We start from the raw sequence: 18,750 nt of genomic DNA on the forward strand, positions 1-18,750 counted from the left end.
TGGAGTGTTGCTCTTTTGACTTCTGAATGCATGCTCCAGACCTCGTCCCTCTCAGATTTTGGAAAGCACTGTAGATTCTTAAACATTGGGTCGAGTACTGTAGCTATCTTTAGAAATCTCACACTGGTACCTGCTTTGCGTTTTGCCAAATCTGTAGTGAAAGTGTTCTTAAAATGAACAACATCTGCTGGGTCATCATCCGAGACTGCTATAACATAAAATATCAGCATGGAAGCACATCCTCTGGAATGTTGGGCAAGCACTGAAGGGGCATACAAATGTTTAGCATATCTGGCACATAAATACCTTGCAATGCCAGCTACAAAAGTGCCAGGCAACCGCCTGTTCTCACTTTCTGGTGACAGGCAGCATTATCTCCCATAAATGTAAACAAACTTGTTTATCTTAACGATTGGCTGAACAAGAAGTAAGACTCAGTGAACTTGTAGGTTCTGAAGTTTTGCATTGTTTTTGTTTTTGAGTGCAGTTATGTAACAAAAAAAATCTACATCCGTACATTGCACTGTCACAATAAAGAGATTCCACTACAGTACTTGTATGAGGTGAACTAAAAAATACTTTTATAGTACAAATATTTGTAATCAATAATAATAATAATATAAAGTGAGCACCGTACACTTTGTATTCTCTGTTGTAATTGAAATCAATATATTTGAAAATATAGGAATACATCAACAAATATTTAATAAATTTCAATTAATATTCTTTTGTTTAACATTGCAATTAAATTTTTTTTGAGTTAATCACGTGAGTTAACTGCGATTAATTACTCCTTGGGGAATTCTGTGCCAAAAAATCCTAAATTCTGCATATTTTATTTGTCAAAATAATGCAATATAATCACACCAGTTTCACTTATTTTGGTAATTTATTTGAACTACCATACAGAAAAAAAAAATCACAATAACTGCTCAGCATTTCCTAAACACATGAAAATTAAGTTACAAATACTTGGTAGCCAATACCCTGCATTCCAGTTATAATCCTGGATTTTCATTTAAATTACATTACTTTTATTGTGGTGTTCTGTAAAGTAAAATATCGCTTTAAATTGCTCAGACGTTCACAAAGTTTTGCTAATCACTGTCCTGTATTTTTTTTTTTTTTAAATGGACAAGTAAAATAGATCCTGAGCTGTAATCTAACCCCACTGTGCCTCTCTGGCACAGGAAAAAAAAGCGAGAAAGCACATAGACCTTGCTAGCTGAGGATTCGGTTACTGACATTTACAGTAAGGCCCCTTTACACCATTCTGGCAAGATAAAGGAGCCTTAATTGACTAAGAATGGGAACAAGTAACTAACAATGGGAACATTAGCAGCCTACCTTCTTCGTTGTTACATTTCTGCTCTGCCTCAGGGACAGAGCCTGCTTCACACAGTCCTATGCCTCCAAGCCTGGGATGCAGCAACAGTGAGCGAGAGGGACCGAGTGAGTCTCTCTCACTCTTTCGCATGCAGGCACTTGCCCAGCCCCACCCGCTTAAAATAGGGTTGCCAACTTTCTAATCACACGAAACTGAACGCCCCTGCCCTGCCCCTTCTCCGAGGCCCACCCCCGGCTCACTCCATTTCTACCCCCCTGCCATGCCATCGCTCACTCTTCCCCACCCTCACTCACTTTCACTGGGCTGGGGCCAGGGGCTGGGGTGTGGGCTCTGGGCTGGGGGTGCAGGCTCTGGGGTGGGCCCAGGGATTAGGGGTTTGGGGTGCAGGATGGGGCTCTGGGCTGAAGCAGTGGGTTGGGGTGCGGGGGGGGGGCGTGAGGGCTCTGGCTGGGGATGTGGGCGGGGGCTCCAGGCTGGGGCTGAGGGCTTGGGGTGCGGGTCCCGGCAGCACTTACTGTGGCTCTGAGGAAGCGGCCACCAGATCCCTGCGGCCTCTAGGCACATGGCCGACCAAGAAAATCTGTGCGGTGCATGCTGCCTTGGAGCAAGTGGAGCTCGCACTTGGGGTGGGGCCAGCGCGCAGAGTCTCCCAGTCCCTGGCCACCCCAGTGCCTAGGGGATGTAGGGACCTGGCAGCTGCTTCCAGTAGCAGTGCGGAGCAAGGGCAGAAAGGTAGCCTGCCTCAGCCCCTTCCACCCGCTACACCGCCAACCGGAGCCACCAGGCTCCCTTTTCGATTGGGCGTTCAGGTTGAAAACCAGATGCCTGGCAAGCCTACCTTAACGTCTCTCCACGGACACATGCACGCACACTCAGCCTCCCTCCTCTCCACCCACAGTGATCTACTCTCTCCTGACAGCTGCTCCCAGCGAACGCGCTTGGTCTGCCGGAGAAGGGGCACAGAATTCCTCCAGGAGTAGCTTAATCAACAGCCCTAATATGTACATGTATGCTATAAAAAAATAAATTAGTACAGTGATACTCAGACTGAGGCTCAGAAGCAGCAAGTGGCTCTTTAATGTGTCTCCTGATGCTCTTTGCAGCACATGATATTAAAGCTCTGTGTGATTTAATTATTAACCAATCTAAGTTATTAGCTAATCAGGATGTTTTTACTATGTTATTAACCAACTGTAGAATACTTGGTCAGGACAGTCACTTTCCTGTGAGAATAATATATATAATAGTAAATGAAACCATGAATCAACAATACTGTGGCTCTTTTGGGTAACATTAATTGCTAATTTGGCTCCTGAACCACTGAGGTCTGAGTATCACTTCATTAGTACTTATAATAGGCTCTGACATTAGGAACCTAGGATAATGGAATCCACCTATTCTGCCTTCAACAGTGACCAATGCCTAATGCTTCAGAGGAACACATAAAACCTCTACAACGCACATACTGTAATTTAGCAATACTATGCCATGGAAAAATTGGTTCCTGACTCCTGGATGATTTTGTTCACTTTTTTATTGTGCCCCAACTGACGTCCCATTTTGCACCACAAAGAAAAAAAATCTCACTCAAGACCACTTGTGTAATAAGGCTGCTCTATAAACTATACCTATTTCTTAAAGATGCTGTATAACCCAGAGAAACATCCTAATTTATGCTCCAGACTGTGTGTGTTTGACTGTAAAACCTGCATCTGTCTTGATCTATCTCGGCATGAAGAGATTTAGGATGAGTTGTGCACACACGGTTCTCTTTTTTTTCCAGAGATTTTTCATTTGGAACTCAAACCGTCCAAAACTATTTTAACATTTAATGAAAAAACAAACTTCTAGTACTTCAAATAAAGTATGATTTGATTCCAAATATTTATGGGCATAAACCTAAGTTGTCAAAGCTTATTTAAAAGAATATTTGGTTCTTTGTTTGTTGTATTAGTTAATAGGCAAAGTTGTACCTAAGGTGGTCATGAGAACAAGCCTCTGCAAATACTTCTCGGAAGGACAGAAAATCTTCTGTTGAAAACTTAACTGGATCAATCTTTTCTATTCGGGTAAAGAAATCCAGTGCCATTGGTGTCAGTGGGTTTAGGTTCAGTGATGTTTCAGGTGGTGGCAGAGGGTCAATGTGAAGTACAGATACTGAGAAAGTGCCCAGTGCCAATCTAAAAAGAAGTTCAGGCCTGGATTCATCCACTGAAACAGATCTGGATGGAAGGGCTGAAATACAAAATTAAATTAAATTTCTCACTAAAAGTTAGTTTTCAATAGCAACTTGCACATCTATTACATTTACTAGCATAGCCTTAAGAAATGCACAAACGTCAAACTATGAATACTACGCAAATCACAATACGACTAATTTTATACACTGTAATATACTGAGTCTTTGTTTAACTATAGAAGATTTACACCTTGTGTAGAACTACTTTTGTTGACGTTACTCTTCCCTTACCTCATTTTTAAATTAGGCCAAATCCCCCACATAAATGAAGAACATCCATGTAAACCTCTCACTCACTTATGAGAAAGCAGCTAAGCAGCAATCTGTGCAATAGATCTAAGTCATGAAGTGCACAATTCAGCATACCTTCTTAAACTGTACTGTCTAGAGGAAAAGACTACACATTAACTGAAGAAGCAATTAGGGAAAGGTGACATTTTGATCTTCTGGATTTTGATGCCCTTTTGACAAGTTTCAGAACAACAATGAAAAATGTCTAACAACAGTATAAAATGACTAGGAAGTAAACACACGTTTTTACTTACAAGTCCTTCTTAAAGGAGTTTGGTGAACAATACTGGGTGTAAATGATGAACTTCTTGGTGGTGGAGGTGATGGTTCTTGTTTATTAGGGTCATGAAAATCACCCCAAGTTGGCTGAAGCTAAAACACAAATATATCTGATCTCTCATCTGCATAACACAACAGTTCTCAAGGATTAATCTAATGCAAACAGTAACGTGTGACCAAAAGACAGTATGCAAGACCCTTGTGCATATATACCATAAAAAGTAGTTTTCCAGCTTGTCATTTTCATGGTATATTAATCAATAATTTGTCTATTGTTTATCTGAGTGTCAAGCTACTTTCTTTAGCTCTGATGATGATCTTCCCCTTGTATTTCTGAAAGGGAGATAACATTGCCTCACAACTAACACATGTTCTTCTGTTACCCAAAGGAAACTAGAACTGTTCTCTATGACCTCTATTCAGCAAAGTATTTAAAAGCATGTGCATAAGAACTGAGTGGGGATGAACTTAAACCACAGTAATACTTTGTTGAATTACAGGCTATGACCTTAACTTAGGCAATACCACACCTTTGTGTGCTTTTATTCTGTTCCTGGCCTTGTGTATTAAACATAGAAATGTAACACAAGGGTCTGTCACAAAAACTCCACATTAAACTTATAGCAGCTTGGAAACATACATAGTCTATTTCCTGGTCTGCTAGCCAAACAAATTTGTAACTTACGGAATCCCAGGTTTCAAAGCTGCAGCTTGCTGTGGGAATACCACTGAAAACCTACCTAACTCCTTAATAAAGGAAAGCCAGAAAGTGATTTTATGCATTAAGGAACCATACAAATTTGCTAGTTGATACTGCCACTGGAACAGAAAGCTTAATAGGTGTGTACTTACTATTATCTGAGAATTTTTCACTAGGCATTAGCAATGAGGAATCAATATGGAAAAAAAAAAACCCCAACCTTTTACTCTACAGAGATATTAACTGTAAACAATACTATACCACTGTAGCACTCAATGGAGATCCTGCTGGTGTAGTAGTGTATGTACTAGTTAAAGATAGGTCTAGATCCATAGTTGGTGGGTCTCCAAGAGGTGGAAGAGAGGAGAGACTGTGAGACATGTCCATGTCAGCCATTGAGAAGAAAACTTCTTCTTCTAAGGAGAAATTATGTATAATCAATAGGTTTTTTTTTCTCATGACAAACATTAACTTTAGTTATAATACAGCAAATTAATCATAGCTGCAGAAACAAAATAGTCTGGATATGACATTAACTAGCTAAAAGTTTATTCACAGCATTTCCTAGTTAACTTATACTGAAGCCCAGTAATAAACAAGGGGAAAAAAAGATTTTTCCAAAAAAGAGCGTGTGACCAAGGCAACACCAAATTCCAGCAATGTTATGAGTACACATAATATAAAATATTTCCATTTATTTTCATGTTCAGGTTAAGACTGCTAAAGGTTGCAGTGATTAATTCACACTTCCCATGCTAAATCAGATATGAACTGGCACCTAAAAAAAACCAGTAACAAATTATCCATGGGCTCAAAATTAAAAGTAAAGCAGTTCACATTTAATATAAACAATCATTAAATAAATTATATAAGAACAAATAAAATAATAGACTACTGTAAACCTTTGTTAATGGAGCTGTACTAAGCTAAGTATTGGCATCTTTCAGATTCCAGGTTTCTTCTCCATGAAATTCCTGTCTTAAATCCAAATACATTCCTCCAGTACATGCATGTTTAAACTAGGTTTTATAATAGAAAACCAAAAAAAGTTTTATAGTATTCTACATTTCATTTAGTTCCTTCAACCATTAGTTCTGAAAGGGATCTTACAGAATTAGTGTCTGTTTCGTTGTGTATTAGTGTCCAGACTATTAAATGCCTCAAATGAACTATGACTTCAGTCTGGGCTAGTAATGTGAATAGACCTTATATCCTGATTTAAGGGTATAATTAATGGTAGACAATAAGTTTAAAAGTCTATAAAGGTCACTGTTATTTGGCCCTTCCGAAAGATCAAGAGTGCTTCAGCACAGTACATTAAAAATTATTTTGCATGATGTTGATACTAGGCTGTCTGACATACTGGCATCAGGTTTCATACTCACCACGGCTAGAAGGTGTTCTGGCAGTCTCGGTCTCATAAAAACTCTGCTCAGATGATGCTCCTGCTGACAAAGATTCTTTTCTTAAGTAACGCTTCAGCTCCATCTGAATCCGATACTCGTCCTCCTGTTGCATGGGTCGGTTCTTTCTATCTTTATTTGATAATTCTATCCTGCTGGGGCTCTCTGTATTCAAACAGAAGAAATGGAAACATAATTTGTATTTCCTTTCCATTCTGCCATGGAAAACTTCAACTAGTCAGAAAACGGGCTGACATTTTATGAATTTATCTTCCATTTTCACTTCTCAAATACAAACCAGCATGGAAAACTAACCCTTTTTCCTTCTGTATTATTACTCCCAAACCTAAGAGGAAGATTTTGAGGTTATGTAGTCAGAACAGTTACAGAATCTTTTTTTTAAAGTTCTGGTCCATGTTGGCTTTAGAGACTTATGGACACATCATCTATAAATTACATTATAACACGAATTGGCCCCATTTAATGAATGGAATAGGAAAATATTTCCAACATTCTTCCAAGGATCTTAAAATCATTACCTAAATTGACATAGTAATTGAATTTGCAGCATTGGGAATATATCTAGTTATACACTTGATCCAGTCAAATAAGTTTTATTATTTTACACACTATGATTCCAAAAAGGATTGCATATTTATATGAACAATGAGAGCATCCATAGTTATATTAGGTCTGGTCTACACTACAGACCCATATCAGTATGAAAAATCCACACCCCTAAACCCCCTCCTCCCATGTAGACAGCATTATGTCGGCAGAAGAGCTTCTCCCGTTGACATAGTTACCACCTCTTGGGGAGGTGGATTAAGTACACCAACAGGAGAGCTCTCTCCCATTGGTGTAGAGTGTCTTCATTAAAGTGCTACTGCGGCACAGCTGCATCAGTGCAGCTGGACTTGATGGACCCCACTCTGGTCCAAACTATACCAAACAAAACCGTTTCACTGTTATGTTGTCCTTTTCTCCCTCCACCACTCCTCTTCCCCAGACATTTAATTGTATTCTCCACCTGTTAGCTCAGCACAAACTAAGATTTCAAACTCTTTTAGAAAGGCTATTACATATGTGTACAGCATATAGAACAATGAAGCCTGGAGACATGATAGGGGCCTCTAGGTATTATCATTATGCAAATAAATAGATAATGAATATTAATAATCTGTTATAGTAATTACTATGTACCTAATCAGGGGACTTGTTTATTATGCAAGCTTTCTTTACTGCTTTCTATCTCATCAAATACACATTTAATATTAATATAATGTTTACTTGCCTGGTCCAGCAATGGCTGCTAACATGTCCAATAGAAGATGTACCTGCCTCGGTGACAGGAATAGGTGTATTGAGTCTATCTGCCCATCCACATCCAACTTAAAAAAAAAAAAAAAATTATAAACTCTTAGAACAAAGACATGTCACTTAAGCTTCCCCAATCAACTACAAGTCACTAGATAGTGTACAGTACCACTCAATAGCAGTGGCTCTCAACCTTTCCAGACTACTGTACCCCTTTCAGAAGTCTGATTTGTCTGGTGTACCCCCAAGTTTCACCTCACTTAAAAACTATTTGTTTAAAAAAATCAGACATAAAAATACAAAAGCATCAGAGTACATTATTACTGAAAAATGGCTTACTTTCTTATTTTTACCATATAATTATAAAATAAATCAACTGGAAAATAGATATTGTACTTACTTTTCAGTGTATAATATATAGAGCAGTATAAACAAGTCAGTGTCGGTATGAAAACTTAGTTTGTAGTGACTTTGCTAGTGTTTTTTATGTAGCCTGTTGTAAAACTAGGCAAATATCTAGATGAGTGGATGTACACCCAGAAGACCTCTGTGTACCGCCAGGGGTACACGTACTCCTGGTTGAGAACCACTGCTTTGTAGGGCAAGTGAACTAAAGTCCCAATTCTCCTTCTTTCACTCTCTCCTATGCCACCACCTCCATGCTGCTTTTAAGTGAACTGCATGTTTTATCTGGAAGCTTTGAAGGATATAGTCTTCCTGCAACATTTAGGATTGAACCTTCATATTCTTCCAATTGGGAACAGCCTGAAATTTAACTGTACAATTGCTTCCAACTTTGGGTTACATAGCAGTTCTACAAAACATTGCTACTGTGCCAATGATTATTTATTTTGTTATGCTATACACAAAACAAACAAAACCATCCAAAAAACATGCACCCTTGGAGGAAAAAACATGATCACATTAAGCAGTTAGCAATTTTGTTTCTTTAATACTCTTGCATGTAATTAATGGCACCAACATAAAGCTTATTTTATATACTACATACAGGATAGTAAAACTTGCACCTTATGTGGTCCTATTTCCTTAAAAATTCAAATAATTTTCACATAAATACTAGCCTATATTATACAAAATTACTGATTTTCTTAAATAATGTTGGGTTATACCTAAGATTTATTATAAACGGTAACAACAGTAACAAAACAAGGAAATTAAACTATTTCTCTCCAGACCACTAGATTGCACCACAAATTGAGCTTGTTCCCAATGTTTGCTGTAGGATTACTCCCTTAGGGGCTCATACAGATTAGGGTCCAATTCTAAAACCCCTTACACTCTCACTTGTTGCTCCACTGGCAAGTGTTATATGTTGGAGAAAAGATTTGATGGAGCAAGTAGTCTTCATGAAGATGTCTTGTGATAGGGAGTACCACAACTAACATTTACGAAAGGGATAACATTACTGTAGACACATGACAAGTTACTATCTGTAGTTGCTACAGTTCATACATATATTTGGTTTTTTTTGTTAAAAATAAAAATTAAATAGTCACTTACGGTTCATTAATAATTTCTTCTCTCTCTTTCAGCTCTCTAAATACCTATTAGTGACATACACCAATGCTCATGCCAAGTCCTCACATAACTAAAGGACATAAAGCAACTAACCAATTACAATTTATTTGTACAATGGTGTGAAAGTCAAGGTCCAGACACACCAAGTGAGAACAGGAGGTTTAACTCCCACCTCCTAAATAAGCAGTTAAATCACCTGATTTCATGCAAAGTAATTATACTGTACAAATATATTGAGAATGGTCTTTTATGAAAGCTTGTAATGTTCTGAACTTTATGGTCATTATGAGATACGTATGCAGACCATGGTTATGTATGTATGTGTATACAAAAAACTGTAACTATAAGGCAACAGGGCAGTGAAGCAGAGTGGGAGGGCACCTCCCAAGAGTCATTTACATAATACAAGGATAGACCATTAGAGTTAATGGAAAGACGTTGAGACATCCTTTTTTCAACACAAAAGGGAATTTTCCGCACACTTGAGGCTTGTCTACACTTGAAACGCAACAGTAGCGCAGTTGCAACAATGGTTCTCCCATCATCATAGGCAATCCACCTCCCTGAGAGGCTGTAGCTAGGTTGACAGAAGAATTCTTCTGTTGATCTAGCACAGTCTACACAGGAACTTAGGACGGTTTAACTACACTGTTCAGGGGTGTGGATTTTTCACCCCTTGAGTGATATAATTAAGACAATCTAATTTTCTAGTACAGATCAGTCACCATGCCAGGAGAGAAAAATAAAAAGAGAGAAAAGCCTTTTTAAAAGGATGCTTAAAACTGAAGTTTTCATCTAGAAACTAAGTGACAGTCACTTAGTGGGTGCTGTTTATGAAACCCTGGATCCCTTTTATTGCATGGGGTACACCAGAACACTATTCAAAAGGCAACAACTATTTTACATTAGAACAGGGATTTTATCTAATGTAGAAGTGTAAAGCCTGAAGTTGAGTCTTTATGTTTGTTTATTGTGTAACTTATATATGTTTTCTCTTCCTTACTGTATTATCTTTGAATCTGTGATTTTTCTATTAAATAACATTTTATTTATTTTACCCCAAGCAGGTCTCTGAAGCACAAACTGTGGTGAGTGTGTGCACCAAAGATGTCAGGGAGGGGTTGGGGGAGGGGCTGGATTTCACACCTTCGGAGGTGAAGAACCAGAGGGGAAAAGTCTGAGGGTCTGGTAGTTACGAACTCACAGTGGATGAATTTAGGGAGACCTGGGACTCAAAGGGCTGTTGGGGTCACCCTGCAAGGAGTAACTAGGCTGGTGAAAGTCAGGACTTTATGCTTGTGGGTAGGCTGCTAGTATCAGGGCTCTGAACCAAAGCAGCACAGCATAAATCAGATAAGGTAACAAGGCAGGAAGTGACCAAACCTCTTACTGGTCTTGGTGATCCCTAAAACTTTACAACTGGCTCCTACTGGCTTTTCCTTTCCTTGGGAAAACTAGAAAGAAGATTCAAATTATTAAATTGTGCTAGCACTTGAAATTAAATTAAATTCTGTTAGTTCCTGAGAGGGTTAAAATCTGGATAGATTTAATTTAAACACCTTATTTAATCCCATATTTAAATAAAGAAACCAAACCGACCCATCAGGAGGAAATCTTGGACTAGACTGTATGTTTTGAAGAAGAAAACCAACTGCACGTTCTGTATACTTTTTCTCTATTTCTATGAATATATATAGTCTATTTAATGAATTAACCAAAATCAAAACTGAGTTCACTTTTTAATTTTGCACACCATGTAACATGTATAGTGTTCATTGACTAGTGTTAAACAAAATGTATTTTGTATACAGTTAATGCAAAAAGATGAAGTCAATATTCAAAGTCAGTAACAGAATGTGATTAAACTTAAAAATCACAATACCGTTTATCACACCAACTGATTTGTTCAGTGTTTCTCCCACTACAATGCCCACATTCACAAAGCATGCCAGAAATGTTGCACTGTGTTCTATTTAAGGCATTGGACAGGTCACCAAATATAAGTGCAACATATAGTCCTAGACTCAGATCTTGAACTAAAGAGGTTCTTTTCCCGCCACCTTTAAATAAATGTAATGACTGACAGTAGGAAATCTTTTGATCTTTAAAAGGGTTGCAGTAAAGCACTTAGCTATTAGTAAATCTAGAACTGATAACCACAGAGCTTTTAATATCTTGTAATAGTTTGTTTCTGTATTTCACACACTGCATTTTCACGGTATCTTCCTTTTCAGCAAATGTTGCCAACAAGGACTTTAAGTTAAGAATTGTTCTGGACTGAACAAATATAAAAAAGTTCTAAAAAATGAACCAGCAACTGCAGGATACGTAACAAAATTCCCCACTGTAGTAGAAACCATAGTGAGTAGTTTCTGCTCACTGTATTTTGTATTCTTTGTTTCAATTAATTGTATTTTCAATTTAAATTTTAAAATGATTTCTATCATTTACCTTTTATCCGCAGGTATCAGAGCACATTATAAACCACAAATGTGAGTATAATTCATTGAAGATGATTTCAGAGCCAATTTTATTATTGAAGTTAATAGGAATATTCATGTGAGTAAAGTTTATATTGCTTAGTGCTTGTAGGATCAGGGCCTTATATTTTCAATATTTCTGTTTTGTCTACAGAAGTTTTGGAAAATTCAAATAAAATAGCCTCCCAGTAGTGGCATTTTCTTTTAAAACCCAGCATTATAATTTAATTCACTGTAAATTTTAATCTAAAATTTCAATAGCATAAATTTTCAAATTAGTTTTACAAAGCAAGCCTCAACCTGATTTAAATCAATGATTTTTTTTAAGTCAAATTTTTTTAAATTTCAAAATCAGGAGGCTACAATACACAGAGCAAAAAAATAAATGGGTAGCAACCGGACTTCATGAAAACAAAGCAATTCTCTTGGAAATTATTGCAATACATAGAATTCAAGCTGTCTCTAAGATACACTGCACCTTGTTTAAGAAACAGACATCACTATATTGTCTGTACTTTTGAAAGTAATTTAAATGAAATCACCAAATGATTTATCATAGCTTCTTTTACAATTTGCTTTGGTAGAAGTTGTGAGTAGGGTATGAAAATGGTCAACATGCCTGCCTACCAAAGAAAATAAGACCCCCCCAAATGCATACTGGGACAAATTCTGCACTCAGTTATGAGTGTGCAACTCCCCTGATAGTGTGGCTTGTGAACAGAGCAAATCTGCCCATGGTGTTTAGACATGCATTTCCATGCATTCCACAACGTATTCTCAGCACTCTAGGACCTTGTTGGTTAAAGAAGGGATGTTCTAACAAAGGTTATTGCCTTGCCTCTAAATGCAGATCATTTAAAATAAAATTAGCAAAATTAAACATAGCCCAAACCAATTCTTTTTCCTTAAAACTCTCAAAACTTTTGCAGTAGGCAAAAACCAAAACCAAATAGCTACTTGACTGTGTCCAGTTAGTTAAAGAATATAAAACAACAACTAACCTTAGCTCCAGGAAGTACTTCATGTTGCTTTAATGTAAGGCTCAACTTCATTTTACCAATCAGCCTACTAATCTGCACAGGGTCAGAGGGAGCAACTTCTGGCAAGTTTCTAGTTAACTGTGGATGTGGCTCATACACAATTTTTGGGTTCCAGCTAGGGGAAAGCTTTGGTTCCGCTGCCTTTAAAATGCAAGGGGAAAAAAAGGCAATTAGCATGCATCCTAGTATGTATCACAAAGTATACATATACAAGTCTGATAAATCTATACTACGTGTAAATGAAAAATAGTTTCACATAAGTGCAAATTTGACATCTGTATTAACAAACATATTTACTAGCAAATTTTAAACAAACAGGTATCAAAAAGCACTCAGAATCTTGAAGTGTCAGGAAATGATGGAATTTTTCTTCAAATAGTAAATTATGGAGAGATGCCAGACTCTCTGCAAAGATTAAGGTTACAGTGAGATTCAAGTACTGCATTTTTAGTCTTCTATAATTTTGCTCTTCAGACCTCACCATCTCCACTCTTACATAATATAAGTGTTTGACAAAGGAATTTATAAATTTTTTGCCCAAATTCAACAAGGGTCGCTGGGCTCAGAAGTTTGAGAACCACATATGTAAATGAGTTAAGAGTGCAATGAGCTACCTAAACACTGTTCCAAGAAGAGGTTCAATTCCTTTATTAAGTATTAGGCTTATATGTATATTACAATACAATATATTTTATCCTTCATCAACTCTACATATTTATATGATTTATTTTTTTTTACCAACTGTGTAGCTGAACACACTGGAGAGGACTTCGCTGATGCTGGAAACTCATCCCAGAAGAGAGAGACACCTGAGAGCTGAAGTAACTTGTGAGCAAAAGCTGTGGGCTGATGTACATTAATTCCAGAGCATTCATCAGCAGTTTCATCACAGTACATAGTTCTGGGAGACAAAAGCAAGGAAATAAGCACGGTAGGGATGGCATGCACACTTTTACCTTCTGCTGTGCTATTTAGCCTACAGTTCATGTTTATATATGCTTTCTCTACATAGATTATTTACAAGGACATTGACTGATGTGAAAGGAAAAACCACCACTTTCTGCAAATGGGTGGAAATCTTGAGGTTCTTGCAGGACACTATTAATAGCAATTGCGCTATATGTTTGAAGTCAATGTGCCCTAATATGAGATCCTACTATTTACTGTTTAATCTTATCTCAAAGTGAAGAAGTTTGCCCTATAGTACTGTTTTTGTTTGTTTACAGTAAGACATCTATAACTGTGTTCTAGTCTCATGACTAAAGTATGGTTTTAGAGTGGATACATGTACAACATATGTATTTTATATACTCTTAAAGCACTACTTGAATGGAACACTTTCCTTTATGTCAGTCATTTTTGTTTAATAAATTAACAGAACTTAAATTATGCCTAGGACATGCCCAAAATTAACCCTTCTAAATTTCTGAAATGAAATTTTATCTATTAAAATATTACTGAATTGTATAAATAGAAGAACAGTAGAAATTTTAAAAGATATAATTTACAATGGGAACACACACATAATTTTATCTTAACTAAAATAACTCAAATAGTACCACTCTGTTATAACACTTGAATTAGATGTTCTCTCTTCAAAAAGTTTGTGTAAGGGTAGCTTTTAACGTACAGGGGATTTTTTAAAGGGGGGGAAGGTGGAGGGGTTCAGATAGACATGTTTACTGACCGGTTCTCTCTTGAACTGAACTCAGCAACTGCAACAATGATTTTTATTTATTTATTTAAGAACAAACAATATTTCATCCACATTTTTGTGTATGTAAAAACATTATTTTGTAGTGATCTTAATACAGTAAGATACTTTTGTTTTCATCATGGCACCAACTAAAATGAGCTTATTAGCCAAATGAGCTAAATGAATACCTTAAGAACATCTACAATTCACAAGTTTCAATTATTTATAAAATTTGCTTTACACCGTATGTGGGTACTTCTAGCAGATCATGCAAAAGCTGGATTTCTACTGATCTGGTACAGTAATACTTTTGCAGGATTAAGGCTTCTTTCCTAAATATAGAATTGTGAGGTCAGGTTTTCAAAAGTGCTCAGCATCCACAACTGGGGCCAGATTTTCTAAAGGGTTAAGCTCCAATTCAGTCACCTAAATGGAGTGGCCTGATTTAATAATGGGAGCTGTTGGGTGTTGACCATTTAAGAAAAATCTAGTCCCTCATTTAGGGCATGTCTACACAGAAAAACAAACAAACAAACAAACAACTCTGCAGCAGCAAGTCTCCGAGCCCAGGTCAACTGATTCAGGTTCACGGTGCTCATGCTGCAGTGTTAAAAATAGCAGTGTAGACATTTGGGCTTGGGCTGAAGCCTGGGTTCTGAGACACTCCCCCCTCGCTGGGTTTCAGAACGCAAGCTCCAACCCAAGCCCGAAATCTACAATGCTATTTTTAATGCTGCAGCACAAGCCTGAATCAGTTGACCCTGGCTCGGACTCTTGCTGCCACTGGTCTTTTTTTGCTATGTCGATGTACCCTCTTGTCATCAAAATGGGAGCCGTTCAATGTTGCCATCTTTTGAAAATCTGGCACTCTTCTGACAATTATAGAGTAAGTAACCCTGCTAAGAATTGGGTGGAAACTTTTTACTAGAAAATTCACTTAAGGCATCAAAAGTCAACAGCATGGATGATTTGGACTTCAGGGCTATACTGTGGGAGGGGATGTGTGCCTGTGTGTAAATCTGTGCATATAAAGATAAGAAAAAAAATGTTTATTTTAAGCAACACTTACTTCTCAATTCGGATTTCAAGTGCAGACCCACTTTTAGAATTTTCCAGCACATGTTCGATTCTCAAAACAGTATCTAAAAAGGTAACTTTCACTCTTCTTAGAACTGACGTGAGGAAACCAGAAGACAATACAGTTACATCATGACCATTTAAAATCACTGAGACACACTGATGACTTAATATATGAATAAAAAGATCAATTCTTCTTCGTTGATTGAAAGCTAATATTTATTTCATTGTTAGAATTATAAATAGCATCTAATACACTATCACAATTCCAAATGAGAACCTAGTTTTCTATCAGTAAGTCTTAGCTTCTTCCAGTTGGACATTCAAAAAAATGTAAAGCAATCTGAAGAAAACCCACTTTAAAATTTCAAAACTGCATCCAATGCCTTGTTATGCTAAAAACATGAACTGTACAGAAGACTGTTCTACCAGGTTTTTTCTCCTAGGGCTACTAACACCAACGCTGATCCAACTGTCATATGACGTGCTAAACCAGCACTGCCAGAAACAAGACATTCTGCCAGTCAGTCCTGTCAATGAAAGGAATTATCCAAATTTATACTGGTATGAATGAGAGAATTTGGCTCTAATGAAGAGTTGAATCAGCACACTGCAGAAATAGTTTTTTGGGTTTTTTTTACTACTGTGGTTTTATTTCCCTGCTCTTCTCTCCTGTTTTAACTGGTAGAAGGTAGAGTCACTGATAAAAAGTTGAGAGAGAAGAGAAGCTGTTGCAAGTGAGCTCTCATTTTGTAATATTATGGCATGGTGTAGGCTAACACAATGTAACTTAAGATGTTAATTCACAAGGTGCATAGTAGAGTCATACCTGTTTCAATAGTTTCTGCAAACTTCTCAAGCCCTTCAAAAGGTTGAGACCCTTCTCCTTGTTCATCTGTCAGTTTTTGGCTAAGACATTCTTTTGCAAGTTGCATACTAGTGGTCATAAAACTTGACCAATACATAGGCTCTGAACCAGATGCTGCAGAATAAGATAAAAGTCTTAAATATATTTGGCCATAAATGTAAAACCAACAAAACCAAAGCAAACAAATGATTTGTTTGGTATATCTAGACAAAGGTATGGTCTACACACAAGCTGCACCAGTTTAACTAAAAGTCTGATTTTAAACCATTAGTTAAACTGGTGCAAACCCCTGCATGGACACACTCAAATCAATTTAAAATTGGCTTCTTTCTTTTTAGCTTCTGTTGGTAACTTTATAGGTACAAGATAAATCAGTATAACCAGTTTTAAACCAGTGCAAGTGGGGCCACAGAAGGGTTGGCACTGATTTAATTAAATCAGTTTTTTAAACAGATTTTTAATTACACTGGTATGACTTCTGTAGGCAAGACTAGGCATAGACAAGGCCTAAGAAAAAATGTTGTTCTTTAAATGGAGTTAGCTTCCTTGAGGTAGCTGTAATTGAAGATGACTTCCAGGTATTAGGGAGGAGCACCAATTATTAGTTAGATTGTGGTAGCAACAAAAATGTGCTAGACACTGTCCAAATCTATAGGAAGTCCATCTCTACCTTGAGGCAGCTAACAAGATTTGAAACACCACTCAACACCTCAGTCCTCATCCAGCCTAGGATTTAAGGTGTGATTTTAGCACATTAGCTAATACATGCTAATAGCATGTTTAAAAAGTCTAGCTAGGCCAGACACAGTGCCCTCAGATGTGCTAAACTGGTCAAGTTAAACACTAAGGGGGAGCCTAGAATTTGACTTGACCAGTTTAGCATGTGTTAAAAGCAACGTGTCTCATCTACACTAGATTTTTAAAATGTGCTAACATCACATCTTTAAATCCTAGTCTAGACAAGGCCTTAGACACTATTTGACATCTTTACAATCATATTTGTTGATAGAGGTCAACCCTAGGATACCAGATAACACAATTGACGGTCATCTCTAACAGCTAACTTGATAACAGTCTGACGTTTGCTCGTATTAAAAGTAAACAAGGCACATCAATTAATTTGAGGTAAAAGCTCCACTGTAGACAAGCCCAACTGAAGCTAACACTACAGTAGATACTAAACTGCATCCATGATAGGACCTCAGTGGTGTTTCAGATGGGATTAACTACCTCAAGGTAGCTAGGTCTGTTTTAAAAAATCCCTATACCATGTATTAATCTTGTGGCTGTAGCTGCTTGGTGACAATATTTCTTTCCTACATGCTCCAATTTTAAACAATTTGTGACAGCAAAGGACAACCACACATCCATGCAAAAAAATAAAATAAAGCTCATTGACAATCGGGGAAAGGAAAAGCATGACCAGTGAAAAATTCCTTCCTGAACCCCACAAAAACAGTGATCCTAGCTAGTACAAAGCACTAATTAATAATGTATTTTTTCCACATACTTATTCATAATATTAGACTCCAGCACCAAAGTGAAGGCCATTCCTCCTATTTATTACTACCTATTATTACCATTCTTTGTAAGATAATATCTTCTTAGATGGACATTAGCAAGTAAAATTAGCCTAAGATTTAAGTTCTATTACAATAAATTAGAATGAAACATAGAACAACAAAAATATACGTGATTTTAAAAGAAACCTATTCAAACAGGACTTTCAAAGAGACAAAAAATGTTCTTATGCCTTTTGTCACTTCTTTATGGTGTCTAAAAGCAGCATAAAAGCATTTCTCTTATCTTTCCATTATTCAAAATTCAGATCCTGAGCAGTGTAAAAGACACTGTGGTCTGTTCTATACTATAAAAATTAAAAGAGTTTAAGCCCATAGGATGTTTGTATAAAAATATGTATCCACAAACAAAAACGCCCCAAATAGTCCATACATGGTTAATAATGCATTAGAACAGACCACGTCTCAGCCTAACCAGTTTCGTCTGAACTAGGTTAGTGCCAGTGTGGACACAGACAAGCTGCACGGTTCTACCAATCCCTCCAACACTGTTCTGAAGAAGACTTCTGTGTACTAGGGCAATGGGTCTCAACCAGGGGCATGCAGGGAGTACATCAACTCATCTAGATATTTGCTTAGTTTTACAATAGGCTACATAAAAAGCACTAGCGAAGTCAGTACAAACTAAAATTTCATACAGATAATGACTTGTTTTTACGGTTCTATATACTATACACTGAAATGTAAATACAATATTTATATTCCAATTGATTTATTTTATAATTATATGGTAAAAATTAGAAAGTAAGCAATTTTTCAGTAATAGTGCGCTGTGACACTTTTGCATTTTTATGTCTGATTTTGTAAGCAAGTAGCTTTTAAGTGAGTTGAAACTTGGGGATACACAAGACAAATCAGACTTCTGGAATGGGTACAGTAGTCTGGAAAGTTGA

The 18,750-nt window shown here is 37.1% G+C and overlaps 1 protein-coding gene across 2 annotated transcripts in view; it reads right to left on the reverse strand.

Moving 5' to 3' along the window:
- ATG2B (autophagy related 2B) overlaps window positions 1-18,750 on the reverse strand; it is a 78,716-nt gene that overhangs the window by 51,374 nt on the left and 8,592 nt on the right. For both annotated transcript variants that reach the window (XM_074956186.1, XM_074956185.1), the window contains exons 3-11: window positions 16,239-16,391; window positions 15,402-15,504; window positions 13,375-13,537; window positions 12,598-12,777; window positions 7,555-7,651; window positions 6,243-6,425; window positions 5,119-5,273; window positions 4,133-4,250; window positions 3,322-3,583 (exon numbers count right to left, since the gene is read on the reverse strand). In XM_074956186.1, coding sequence (XP_074812287.1) covers window positions 3,322-3,583; window positions 4,133-4,250; window positions 5,119-5,273; window positions 6,243-6,425; window positions 7,555-7,651; window positions 12,598-12,777; window positions 13,375-13,537; window positions 15,402-15,504; window positions 16,239-16,391 — 1,414 coding nt within the window. The remainder of the gene's footprint in view (window positions 1-3,321; window positions 3,584-4,132; window positions 4,251-5,118; window positions 5,274-6,242; window positions 6,426-7,554; window positions 7,652-12,597; window positions 12,778-13,374; window positions 13,538-15,401; window positions 15,505-16,238; window positions 16,392-18,750) is intronic.

This window comes from Natator depressus, chromosome 6 (assembly GCF_965152275.1).
Source record: "Natator depressus isolate rNatDep1 chromosome 6, rNatDep2.hap1, whole genome shotgun sequence".
NCBI classification, from domain to species: domain Eukaryota; kingdom Metazoa; phylum Chordata; order Testudines; family Cheloniidae; genus Natator; species Natator depressus.